Below are 14078 nucleotides of genomic sequence, written 5' to 3'. Positions count from 1 at the left end.
TCAAAAAAAAAAAAAAAAAAAAATTTGTATGAGTATTTTTTGGTAAGAAAAACTGCCAGGTCATTTATCTGTATTTGATTTAAAAATGGTTTTTTGGCCGGTTGCAGTGGCTCATGCTTGTAATCCCAGCACTTTGGGAGGCTGAGGCAGCTGGATTACCTGATGTCAGGAGATCCAAGACCAGCCTGGCCAACATGGTGAAACCCTGTCTCTACTAAAAATACAAAAATAACCCCATCTCTACTGAAAATACAAAAATTAGCCAGGTGTAGTGGCGCATACCTGTAATCCCAGCTACTTGGGAGGCTGAGGCAGGAAAATCACTTGAACCTGGGAGGTGGAGGTTGCAGTGAGCTGAGATTACGTCATCACACTCCAGCCTGGGCAACAGAGTGAGACTTTGACTCAAAAATGGTTTTGTTTGTTTTTAAATTTTTCTTAATTGGGAAACAAGTCCAAAGAGAGTAGGTACAGTATAGGGAAAACTGGAACCCAGATTCTCTGGCTCACTTAAATGAATGATGGTACATATCCCGTGCCCTCATTCATTGTTGTTTCCCGGGTCTTGTTGTGGGAACTGTTTGCTGAGGCAGTGTGGTTTGTGGAAAGAATATATTTGCTTTGGAGTTAGATACCTGGGTTCAAATTTCTACCTGACTACTTTCTGGTATTAGCAAATTTAAACCTCTTTCATCTGCAAAACAGAGGTAATAATCCCAAAGTTACAGAGTTGTCATGAGGATAAAATGAAGTCGTATAGGTAAGTCCTCTTGGTGTAGTACCTGCCACACGGGAGATACTCATTACATGGGGATTTTTGTTGTTTCTTTAAACATGAGGACATTTGAATGTTGGGATTTCGTACAAGGAACATGTACAGATTATTCGTGATGTTAACACATGAGTAAACTATGTTTTACCTGGGGGGCATAATTTGAAGCCTGTGTTTCCCCTTCGCCCCCAAATTAAATGCATTTGGGTAGTTTATAATTACAGGGATTCCATGCATGAACTCTTTTTTTTTTTTTTCTTTTGAGACAGAGTCTTGCTCTTCACCAGGCTGGAGTGTAGTGATGCAATCTCAGCTCACTGCAGCCTCCGCCTCCCACATTCAAGCAAGTCCTCTGCCTCAGCCTTCCAAGTAGCTGGGATTACAGGTGTGCGTCACCATGCCTGGCTAATTTTTTTTTTTTTTTTTTTTAGTAGAGATGACGTCCATGTTGTTGGCCAGGACGATCTCAAACTCCTGACCTCGTGATCCACCCACCTCGGCCTCCCAAAGTGCTGGGATTACAGGCGTGAACCACCTCACTCAGCCCACCACCATTTTAAACAGAGAACCAATTCCCCATTTTTCTTATCCATTCTCTTTAGCTTTGTTAGTCTTACTATATATATAAATATATATACTTATATATATATTAGATATATATTCTATATTTGATGAATATAGATATACATTATATATATATTAGAATATATATATTAGAATATCAACCTAGAGGCTAGGCGCAGTGACTCATGCCATAATCTCAGCACTTTGAGAGGCCAAGGCAGGAGGGATTGCTTGAGGATAGGAGTTCGAGTCCACCGTGGGCAAAATGTGGAGACCTTGTCTCTATAAAAAACTAAAAAGTTAGCCCGGTGTGGTGGTGTACACCTGGGTGTTTCCAGCTCCCCAACAGGCTGAGGCGAGAAGAGCTTTTGAGCCCAGGAATTCAAGGCTACAGTGAGCTATGATTGTGCCACTGTACTCCAGCCTGGGTGACAGAGCAAGTCTTTGACACACACACATACACACACACACACACGCACACACGCACACAAAATGAAATTTTTTGCTTTCCTAGTGTTCATATGTAAACATTCAGACTCACTGAGGTAAATATATGAATATATTCAAATGTTGATAAGGAAAGTTAATTCTTATTAATATCTTATTATAGTCAAAAAGTTGACTATTTCCTTATGGATTGTTTTTACTGATTTTTTAACTTTATTGTGTAAATCCAGGTTTCTCATCAAACTTGTATAAAACCCAGAGTGTTTAGAAGTTGCTTTGACATAGAGAAAGCCCATGGTAAAATCTCATGGTGAATTGATGTTTAAATTGCTCTTGGTGGTGTACTACTTAATAATATATTGTTGTGTTGTGTGTTTTAGGCCATGACCACAATGTTTCTTCAGTAGCCATCATGCCCAATGGAGATCATATAGTGTCTGCCTCAAGGGATAAAACCATAAAAATGTGGGAAGTGCAAACTGGGTAAGTATGTTCAATTGAAAAGGCATCAGCGGCTGAGGCGGGTGGATCACCAGAGGTCAGGAGTTCAAGACCAGCCTGGCCAATGTGGCGAAACCCAGTCTCTACTAAAAATACAAAAATTAGCCGGGCATGGTGGCGGGCACCTATAATCCCCACTATTTGGGAGGTTGAGGCAGAAGAATTGCTTGAAATGGGAAGTGGAGGTTGCGTCGAGCGGAGATCCTGCCACTGCACTCCAGCCTGGGTGAGACTCTGTCTCAAAGAAAAAGAAAAGACATCAATTTAAAGACATATTTCTTAAAAAAAAAAAAAAAAAAATTGTGTTTTGGGTGTTTCAGTCATTTCAATTTTAACCCAGGGTGATCATTATGACAGTTATATTAAATATACCTTAAAACTAAATTTGATCTCTACATGTCTCCCATAAAGAAACACAGAGACTTTGTAAGGAGAGACTCTATGTCCTTGAGAGACATTTCTATGTAATGGCTATTTCCTCTGTGGTCTTTTAGTTGATCTCTCTGTGAGTTTAAATTAAAATGTAAATAACCATTGTGCTGGTATACCTCTGTTAGGCCGAATTTCGTTGTGTGTAGAATTACACTTGATTTTTGTAATACAGACTTACTAGTTTTACTCAGATTAGTAGAGCATAGCTTTTTTTCCCAGTGTGGCTAGAAGTATTTTTAAGTATTTGTTTAGTTTTGAAAGATCTTAGCCATATTTTACGTTCTAGATGTTGATTTTGTTAGCTCCTTAGTGATACGCCTATTAGCTTATTGTTCCCATTTGAATTAACCGGGATTGTACATTTATTCTGTCGATCTGCATCTCTAACTTGCTACCATTCTCTTCATCCCAGTACATAGCTGTTTTTGTTTCGCTTCTGGGAAGTATCCTGATGATTGTCATTCACAATGTAAATTATTATTTATATTGACAGCTACTGTGTGAAGACATTCACAGGACACAGAGAGTGGGTACGTATGGTACGACCAAATCAAGATGGCACTCTGATAGCCAGCTGTTCCAATGACCAGACTGTCCGTGTATGGGTCGTAGCAACAAAGGAATGCAAGGCTGAGCTCCGAGAACATGAGCATGTGGTAGAATGCATTTCCTGGGCTCCAGAAAGCTCATACTCTTCGATCTCTGAAGCAACAGGATCTGAGGTATGGTATATTTAAACATGTCTTTGTGATTTTATTGCTGATATGGTAAAACCTTAGATAACTTTTCTGATTCCCAGTTTCAGGGCTGTTGATGCATTTAAAAATCTGCATCCCAAAATTCTGATTCTTTAAATTCTCTATTCAAAGCTTGCAAATGTGTTTACATTATTTAACCAGTGATGATTATTGCTGTCAGCCTAACCTTGATTTCATATATGATGGACATTCTCCTAAAGAATAAAAATTTATCAGAAAAACCATTGTTATGAGAGCATCTCAATGTAAAAGCAGACTTGAGGAAGAGGTTAAAGTTATCTGTTGGAAGAATAGCCTTCATTAATGAACATAATCATTTTATTTATAAATTTATGGTAAAATGGAGTTCAGTATTTGTTTTTTTTAAATTAATCCCAGATGTGATCGTATAAACGTTTATTTAAATGAAGACTGTTTCATATGGAGGCCTCTGTTCTTGATCATTTAAAAGTACTAGCTAAGTCTGGAGTTTTAACACATTTCTTTGTGATTCTTAGTTTGTGCTCTTTATGATTTTGGTCTTCATGATTAATACCTTAAACATAAATTACCTACAAGGTGCAATGGCACATGCCCATAGTCCCAGCTACTTAGGAGGCTCAGGCAAGAGGATCACTTATGCCCAGAAGTTCAGGTTCAGCCTGGGCAAACATAGCAAGACCCCTGTCTCTAATAAATTAATGAAAATTGTCTAAAAGGTGTTTGTCTGTCTGTTTTTGAGATAGCGTCTCACTCTGTTGACCAGGCTGGAAATACAATGGCGTGATCTTGGCTCACTACAACCTCCACTTCCTGGGCTCAAGTGATTTTCCTGCCTCAGCTTCTGGAGTAAGCTGGGACCACATGCATGTGCCACCATGCCAGCTAATTTTTATATTGTTAGTAGAAACAAGATTTTGCCATATTGGCCAGGATGGTCTCTTATGAGTTCTCTTTATTTTGGTTGGCCCATTGCATTTTCAGATTCTGTTTACTGCCCTTTGGTGGTGGTTACATGCTGTATGTCACAAATTTGATTCTGACGAGGTGCGATGGCTCACGCCGGTAATCCCAGCACTTTGTGAAGTCAAGGCAGGAGGATCACTTGAGCCCAGGAGTTTGAGCAACATAGCGAGACCCCTGTCTCTACAGAAAATGTTTTTTTTAAAAAACTCACCACTATACTAATGAGGAAAAAAATTTTCAAAACTTTAGCTAGATGTGGTACACTCCTGTAGTCCCAGCCACTTGGGAGACTGAGGCAGGAAAATGGCTTGATCCCAGGAGTTCAAAGCTGCAGTGAGCTATGATTGTGCCACTGCACTCCAGCCTGAGTGACAGAATGAGACTCTGTCTTGAAGTAAATAAATATTCCCTAATTCAGATCAATAAATAAGTAAATTTGATTCTGGTTGCATTTATAAAAGCTAAATTAAATAGGGACTACAGAAATCTTGAAAAGTAAATTATGAAATACCAATTTACTTGGCTTCTGTTGGTATTATGAAAACTAAGTCCTAGCCTAAATACAGATTTTCTGTTTGTATATTATCTGAGTCCTTCCTATATAGCCTAAATATAGTGTGAAAGGCTTGTGTATTTCAGCAGATAAAAACAAATTGGGCCGGGTGTGGTGGCTCACACCTCTAATCCCAGCACTTTGGGAGGCCCAGTAGAGTTGATTACCTGAGGTCAGGAGTTTGAGACCAGCCTGGCCAACATGGCGAAACCACATGTCTACTAAAAATACAAAATTTAGCCGGTTGTGGCGGCGTGCGCCTGTAATCACAGGTACTTGGGAGGCTGAGGCAGGAGATTCACTTGAACCCAGGAGGGGGAGGTTGCAGTGAGCCAAGATCGCACCATTACGTTCCAGCTTGGGCGACAGAGTGAGACTCCATCTGAAACTAAACAACCAACCAACCAACTTGCAACAAAATTTGAAATATAGATCATTATCTTAGAAGCCATTAAAGTCCTTACCTAACTTCTTGTATAGGGAACTTAATTTTTATTGTTTTCTGTAGACTAAAAAAAGCGGTAAACCTGGGCCATTCTTGCTGTCTGGATCCAGAGACAAGACTATTAAGATGTGGGATGTCAGTACTGGCATGTGCCTTATGACCCTCGTAAGTTTGCGTCAGCTTACCATTTCTTTTGCATCTTCACTGTTTCTACCTTTTGGATTAATGCTTTGTGATATCTTATTAGATAATTTGAATTATTCTGGTCTTTAAAATAACTTCTCTGTAAAGATAGTTTTCTTTTAATTTTGTGGTTGTTAGAGTGATGTAAAGTTGCTTCTCTAGAATGCATGTTCTAGAAAGAATCTGTAGAGCCCGTGTTTGAGGGGGAGATGCTGCTAGCTCACTTTATCTGTAAAAATTGATATCTAGCATGGAGAAGCAGCAGCATTCAGAGTTCTGTTTGCTGTTGAAGTTATCGTTTCTCTGTTTCACTTAATTTGTATGACTCCTTTTAACCGTTACACCTCCTTGCTCACGTGATCTAGTTTATTTGGCTTATTTAAGAGCAACCGTATTTCCATATAAAGATACGTCAATACTGATAAAGGATTGTGGACATTCCTGTGTGCCTAAAGGAGTTACAAAGAGATCTGTGGCTGTTCATTCAGTAGTAGTTTGTATAACTTGGCATCCACATTTGTTTAGAGATTGTTTTAGGTGCTGACCATACCTTGAAATGATTGTCTCTCTGTAGGATATGACAGACACATATGGAAGTATCTTCAAGAATTGATTAGAAAGTGAAACTCCTCTAGTAGTATTCTGAGCTGAGTTCAGCTTTACTATGTTGCTATTAAGAAAAGATGATATATAATTAAAGCAGGGCGGGCGCAGTGGCTGACGCCTATAATCCCAGCACTTTGGGAGGCTGAGGTGGGTGGATCAACTGAGGTCAGGAGTTTAGGACCAGCCTGGCCAACATAGTGAAACCCCGTGTCTGCTAAAATTATAAAAATTAGCTGGGCATGGTGGTGCACGTCTATAATCCCAAGTGCTCAGGAGGCTGAAGCTCGAGAATCACTTGCACCTGAGAGAGGGAGGTTGCAGTGAGCCAAGATCGCAGCATGGCACTCCAGCCTGTGCAATAAAGACTCGGTCTGTTGGGGGGCGGGGCGGGGAAAGCATACTCTTGGCCAGGCACCCTGGCTCACACCTGTAATCCCAGGACTTTGGGAGGCCAAGGCAATAGGACCCCAGGAGTTTGAGACCAGCCTGGGCAACATAACAAGGCCCTGTCTCTACCAAAATAAAAATTTGAAAATTAGTTGTGTGTTAATGGTACGTGCCTGTAGTCCTAGCTGTTTGGGAGGCTAAGGCAAAAGGATTGCTTGAACCCAGAAATTTGAGGCTTCAGTGAGCTGTGATCATGTTATTATTCACTCCAGCCTGGGCAACAGAGGGAGATGCTATCTCTTTAAAACCAAAACTTTCTGCAGTGCTTTGCTGTGTGTGCACTATCCCGCATGGTAGCACTAGCCACATGCAGCTGTTACATCTCGAAATGTGGCTAGTGAGACTGAAAAGCTGAATTGTTGGTTGTATATAATCTTAAATATTATATATTTAAGTTGGCATACATGAATAGTAGCTACCATGTTCAACTGTGCAGTTCTAAGCTTTTTTCTTAAATTAGTATGTAGATGAATGTGATATTTTTTATTAAAATATCATACCCCTTAAGGTAGCTTTGTAGCAAACCTTTAATTTAGAAAGTATGTGATCCTCGCTCATGTTGTTAAACACTCTTCTACATTGATCTGCAGACAGTGCTTTGTGAACATCTTTGTTAACTAAATCTCTGGCCACGTCTTTAAGGATAAATTGCAGCCGGGTGTGGTGGCTCACGCCTGTAATCCTAGCACTTTGGGAGGCTGAGGTGGGTGGATCACCTGAGGTCAGGAGTTCAAAACCAGTCTGGCCATCATGGTGAAACCCCATCTTTAATCTTTAAAAAAAAAAAAGGATAAATTACAAGAACGGAACTGCTTCGATGGGAAATATGGATGGATGGGTGGGTGGGTGGATGGATGGATATGTAGTGAGTGGCTATATATCCTACACCTAGTTACCATTTACTAGTTTTCCTTCATGTGTGTGTGTTATATTTTGGTGAATCATTTCAGAGTTCCTTGGAGACATCATAACACTTTACCCCCAAGTATTTTGGCATGAACCACCTAAGAACAAGGGTATATAAATAACTAACCACAATAAAATTAATCACACTCAAATTTACCACTGATACACTACATATTCTGATTTGTTCTGTTGTTCCCATAATATAATGCCCCCTGTAACTTCTTTTTAACCCTCGTCCAGAACCAGAATCTACATGATATTCGCTGGTCATGTCTTCTGAGGTTCCAGTTTCCTTTAATCTAGAATTCCCTAGACTTTTATTTTCTTTTTGTCTTTTGATGTTTTCGGTATGTATACTTTTATTGTACTATTAAATAGATGCTGTTTAAACATTTTTATCCTTTTACTGATTCAAATAACTTTTTTGTTTTTAAGGTGGGTCATGATAACTGGGTACGTGGAGTTCTGTTCCATTCTGGGGGGAAGTTTATTTTGAGTTGTGCTGATGACAAGACCCTACGCGTATGGGATTACAAGAACAAGCGATGCATGAAGACCCTCAATGCGCATGAACACTTTGTTACCTCCTTGGGTACGTACGCCTCGTGAGGTCTCTGAACATTAGATTTTGGAGTGCCAGACATAACAAAGTTTTACATAATCATGTGGACTTTGCCAGGTAAGAAATGACCATGTGCTTTCAGGGCAGAATAGAGATGGCAAATTAAAACTCTCTGGATTCCTCGAATTTGTTTTAAACTCTCCTTTCCTTAACTCTTTCCATTGTTAGCTTTATAATAAAAACATTACTTTCTCCACTGCACAACCTTGTTTTGGAAACTAGAATTTGTGAAGAGGATACTTACCACTCTGATGGGTAATTTTTCTCCCCTATTAGTTTGTCAAACAAAATCTTCCTCAGTCTTTCCCTCTGGCAGGTGTATATTATCATGTACTAGAAACTCAGACAATTGTATTTAATTTTAGTAAGCATCCTCACTATCATCTGGACTTGATGTAGAATTTAAGGTAGTGAATACAGTCAAGTATAATAAACACACTGAAGTATAATGGACCAAAGCCGTGGTAAGATCAGCTGACGCCTCCCGCACAGGATTGTTTCAAGAATTAGGCATGAATATAGAGCATTTCTGCTGTGCCTGGAACGTAGTAAATGCATATGGTGAGACTGTTGTTAGATTTGAGGCCTGCTGTCCCTTTCGTCTGAGCTACTCAGGAGGCTGAGGCTGGAGGATTGCTTGAGTCCAGGAATTCTGGGTTACAGTGTACTGTGCTGAGTAGAGGTCTGCACTAAGTTGAGCATCAGTATGGTGACCTCCTGGGAACAGGAGGCTAAGGAGGGGTGAACTGGCTCAGGTCAGAAACAAGAGCAGGTCAAAACTCCTCTGCTCATCAGTAATGGGATTGCACCTGTGAACAGCCACAGCACTCCAGCCTGGGCCACATAGTGAGACCCTGCCTCTAAAAAAAAAAATTGAGCCCCATTTTGGATGGGCCAAACAGGTACAGGCATTTTTGTTGAGATGTTAATACAGGATTTGATCGTTGAGTGTCAAATTTCCTAACCAAGTTGGCAAACTAGATACCTTCTTGGGGTGTAGGTATGTTAGAGAAACATGAAAAGTCCTGGCATTTGGACTTTCTTATTTTAGGGGTTATTAAAAATTTTATCTGGTTCAATGTGATGGAGGGTGGGAGCTGGGCAGGGTCTTGCTCTGTCAGCCAGGCTGGAGTGCAGTGGTGCACTATGACTCACTGCTGCTTCGACTTCAGCCAGGCTGGAGTGCAGTGGTGCACCATGGCTCACTGCTGCTTCGACCTCAGCCAGGCTGGAGTGCAGTGGTGCACCATGGCTCACTGCTGCTTCGACCTCAGCCAGGCTGGAGTGCAGTGGTGCACCATGGCTCACTGCTGCTTCAACTTCCAGCTCAAACCGTTCTCCTGCCTCAGTCTCCCAAGTATCTGGGACTACAGGCACAGACTACCATGCCCAGCTAATTTTTTTTTTTTTAATTTTGTATTTTGTAGAGAGAGGGGGTCTCACTATTTTGTCGCCCAGGCTTACGTGTGATTTTTAAATAAGCCGTCTCTTTTTCTTTCAGATTTCCACAAGACGGCACCCTATGTGGTCACTGGCAGCGTAGATCAAACAGTAAAAGTGTGGGAGTGCCGTTGATTGCGTCTCCTTTGGCCCCTCCTCCCTCTTTTCCTCTGGATGCACTCTGATGATACCATGGTTACCCCATTGAGCTCTGTTTAAATAAATATTGTCCTTTCATGTAAATTATTCTGGATGTAGATTGAGCTTATTAAATGTTACACACAAAGTATTCATGCATGGTGAATCCAAACTGTATACTGTAAATTTACATACGTTGTCTAGAAGTACCATAGGGGTTTAAAAACCTGGGCTGGCATTGCTCACACCAGGCCTAAGAAGGCAGAAGTTGAATAAATTGAACTAGGGCACTAAACTGAATAGTTGACAGTGTCATTTTATGTTGGATTATTAATTCCTGTTTTTCTTTCTGCTATCTGTTGGTGCCTGACTTGATGGCCTCATTTGGGGAAAAGTGGTGGTTTTTAGGGCTTTTTCTGAAATGTGTATCTATGTAACATCACTTAAGTGTGCTTAATAAATCTTCTTTAAGGATGTTAGATAATAAGGCTACAATTGAAAATCTTCTGAAGCATTCATGTAATTAATGGGGATTACACATTGGAATTTTTGTCATGACACATTTGCCAAATCAATAGGCTAATTTGTTTTGGCAGCCTGTCAAGCAAAGGCTAGTGGTATATTTATGTAAGAAAATGACTGTAAATCACAAGAAAAATTCAGCAGCTAATAGCAACTCATTTATTTCATTTTGGTCTTAATGCTTTGTAAACCGGGTAAAAAATACTATCATACTCTAAGCTTCTATTTTCCACACTAGACATACTTCTAGTTGTATTCTCCATACTATTAGACTGTGTAGTGATGTGACTTCCAAATAGAATTTAATCTTCCCATTGAGTGTGTCATGGTACAAATCACTGTTTGTTTTTGGTGTTTTTTAGGGATGTGCAATGTGCATTGCATAATGACAGAGAAATATTGAGAAGGTTCTGTGTGCCCGTCTGAAAGGAGTGGGGAGGAATACAGCAGTTTGTTTTTTCAACATGAATCTGATATTGATTTAAACTGTGTTTCACTTACAAGTTTTAAAAAAAAATGACAGGGTTTAATGGAGCGTGCATAAAAAATGTACTGTTTTCACCTTTTGTTTATATGTAAATGTTTATGGTCTATGGGCCTATCTGTAAGTGGATAAGTAATCAGCCTCCACGTCCTTAGTCCTGGGTTTTTGAAGAAGTGCTAAAACGGACAAGTAGAATAAATCTTGCTGTGAAATGCCATGCTTTAGAACAAACCCTTTTGATCCTAATGCTTCTGAAAACTAGATCTGACTCTGGGGATTTTTTTCCAGCTGAAGGAAAATCACTTCCGTTATTTCCCCTTCTAATTTAGCCACTCGACATTTTACACATCCCAGATATATTGTACATTTTAACCCAAAGTTACAAGTAGGTTTAAGAGAATTTTTACCCATGACTTTTGGGGCACTATTCCACTGTCAATTATTAATAAGGAATTCCATTGCTTAGCTAACCAACAGGTTTTCTTCTTTTTCCCCAAGAAGGTTATTTGAAAAGTTAACAGAACAATGAGATAACAGTGACAGTTTAACAGAGATAAAATTCTGAATTGCATTTTATTCATTTGTGTACTATGTGATTTTTAAAATGTCCCCTTTAGTATTTAATGGAAATTTTGTTCCAGCGAAAGAGAAAGGGTGAGAGTTAGTGTCCTGTAGATACGCACAGAGACTAGGCCGCGTAGTAACTAGAAGCAGCTTTATGTCTAGCTTGTGTCTTTTCGTTTGTTTGCTTGTTTTTAGATTCCTGAGAGATGTCTCTGGAAGGGAAAGTTTTGAGAACTAATGGCTATTTTTGAGGACAAAAATTACATCTTCAGCTAATTCCTTAAATACATACAATAGGTTAATTTTCAGGACAATATTGCCTCACAACCCTGCTTACATTAAGTCTTTTTCCCCTTAGCTCTTCTGACTGGATTTTTCTACAAAAACTATGGAAAATGTCTTTGTTCTTGTTTGCTGCTATTTTCTGTCCTATTTTGAGAAATATAAATACATAGAAATGGTGCATCTTAACATTTGTTTGTACATGTATAAATGTCTTGTATTTTAATTCATTTTTAGCATGAATTGTTTAAGGGTAAGCCACAACATCTAGAAATCACTCATAGATACTGAACCATAAAGGAAAAATGGTACCGATGTAGGAGGAAGCAAGCGTTTCTTCCCCTGCAGCACACAGTGACTTGCGTTGGCAGAGGAGGAGGAAACGATTAAACAAAGTTATCCTTACTTGGGAGATTGCCACAGCCTGCTGCTGAGTTGAGTTACCAGACATCCTCCATGTGAGAAGCAGCGAACATTGAATCTCAGGGATGGCCCTCAACTGGGTCCACGTGTCACGAGCCCTGTTTAATACCGAAGGGGTGGGGGAGAGCAATCCGTCTACAACCTGGAATCAGATTTGCAAAGGTTTCCTGCACTGCTGTCTGGCACTGTCCTGTTGATGCCCTTTCTGACTGTGTTCTGTTTTCTCTGTCTGCTGTCTAACCCTGTGCCTTGCCTGGGATAAGGACAATGATGAGGTTACTGGTTTGGATTGTAAGTAGAGGACTTTTATTATTTGGTTTAGAGGTTCACTGCTGCTTTGTCACTTTCTCAATCAAATTGGCCACTTATTTAAGAAATAAAAAGCTGGTAGAATTGCATCCTCAGATGATTGACTGTGTGTGTGTGTGAAAACAGACATTCCAGTGCCACCCAAATACAACGTGCCCAAGAAATCTTGGCTGTGCTATTAAGAGTGCCAGCCAGGGAAGCTGGTTTAGGCATCGCGCGGGGACGAGTTGCCTGTTGACGCGGCATCTTGCACTTTAGGAGACTAAGACCGTCCTGGTTCGTCTATGTGTGGTGTGACCAATGGTGTGCCCAGAGCACTCCTCAGAATCACTCGTGTTAGCCAGTCGTCCCAGGCTGGGGAGCACTCGCTGTAGTCTTTGGAAGCTTTGGCTTTAGATTTACCAAGCCCCACCTCCCCACCGCCAGTGCCCTGCTCTCCCGTTTGCCTCTTTCTGTTTCTGTGTGAACTTCCCCGTGATACCACTCGTTAGATTTTCTTTAAACTTATTTAAAGAAAAACTATTTAAAAGTAAAGGATATTTTGTTCACATTGGTGGCTTGATAATCCTTAAGCAACTGAAGTTAAAATTGTTGAAGGAAAAGGCACTTAAAATGGTTACTCTTTCTTGTCCAGCTGTATATAAGTCCAATGTGTTCATTAATCTAGATGACTCAAAGAAGAATCTCCTGGTAGAGAAGCAACATGTACAGAACTGGTGGAAAAAGGTTTTGGATTTTTTTTTCCAGTGGAGTGTGGGGGAGGGCAAGCTGGATTTACAGGTCATGGCTGGACTGAATGGGCCTTTTTATCTTCCCGCTGTATCATGGAAGTAGCTGCTTTCTTGTCCAGCCCGTCCTTCAGGCATCCCTAAAGCTCATTCTGAAGACGATAGAGACAAACACAAACTCTTGGAGTTCAAGCTGATCCCGACACTGACATGAAGGCAAGCCTTGATTTCATATGAACGTTGCAGAGGTGGTAATTGAGAAAACAGTTCCCCAGATTGTAAGAGTTCACTGAAGATATTGACACAATTTTAAAAAAATCAGTAAAGGAATGTATATAATACTGCTCTTGTGTTTTACAGTAAGATTTGTTGCTCTCAGACTGTGTAAAACAAAATTTATTCATGTTTTCTGCATATTAAAAAATCTTATTGTACCAATTGGTAAACTATTAAATGCCTATAAAACTAGATGTGATTTTTTTTTTTTTTTTTTTGGAGTTCCTTTGCACAGGTGAAATCCTGATAGAAAATGGGGCTGTGTAGCGCCTGTCAGAGTGTGGCACGAACTGGTGTCAGGGTGGCAGGGCCTGATGGGCTGCACCCGAAGTGGCTTTGCTGTCCTCTTCCCCCAGGTGGAGGAGGAGTGCCTCAGTGTGGGCCCGTGCTACGGTGGGCATCTGCGGCGCAGGCCAGCTCTCCTCCACCAACCAGCAGCCCCAATTCTGCCAGAGAGCCAAAGCCAGGATGGCCGCTTCCAGGCCAAAGACGACTCTGTTGGGATCAGAGTCTACAGATAAGGGGCCCTCCCGGTCTGCTCTGTTAGTGAGTGAGCCTCTTACCCTGCTTAGTGGTCTTGGATTCATGAAGATTCCTTTATATTGTTACCAGATTTGGTTGAAGCGTACCAAAATAAGCACCAGAACAAAAGTGTTCATTTTTATCTTAGAAACGCCAGCGCTCTGCCCTTCCCACATGGCCGTGTCTTGTCTGTAGTGTATTCAGGGCCC

At 40.6% G+C, this 14078-nt stretch overlaps 1 protein-coding gene across 2 annotated transcripts in view; it reads left to right on the top strand.

Annotated features, from left to right (window-relative positions):
- PAFAH1B1 (platelet activating factor acetylhydrolase 1b regulatory subunit 1) overlaps positions 1 to 13539 on the top strand; it is a 107811-nt gene extending 94272 nt beyond the window's left edge. For both annotated transcript variants that reach the window (XM_017541623.2, XM_037743153.1), the window contains exons 7-11: positions 2164 to 2266; positions 3210 to 3438; positions 5481 to 5582; positions 7995 to 8151; positions 9683 to 13539. In XM_017541623.2, coding sequence (XP_017397112.1) covers positions 2164 to 2266; positions 3210 to 3438; positions 5481 to 5582; positions 7995 to 8151; positions 9683 to 9756 — 665 coding nt within the window. In that variant the 3' untranslated portion in view covers positions 9757 to 13539. The remainder of the gene's footprint in view (positions 1 to 2163; positions 2267 to 3209; positions 3439 to 5480; positions 5583 to 7994; positions 8152 to 9682) is intronic.
- Positions 13540 to 14078: the final 539 nt, after the last annotated feature.

Source organism: Cebus imitator, unplaced genomic scaffold (genome assembly GCF_001604975.1).
Source record: "Cebus imitator isolate Cc_AM_T3 unplaced genomic scaffold, Cebus_imitator-1.0 Scaffold136, whole genome shotgun sequence".
NCBI classification, from domain to species: Eukaryota; Metazoa; Chordata; class Mammalia; order Primates; family Cebidae; genus Cebus; species Cebus imitator.
This window is presented reverse-complemented; position numbering and strand designations above follow the sequence as displayed.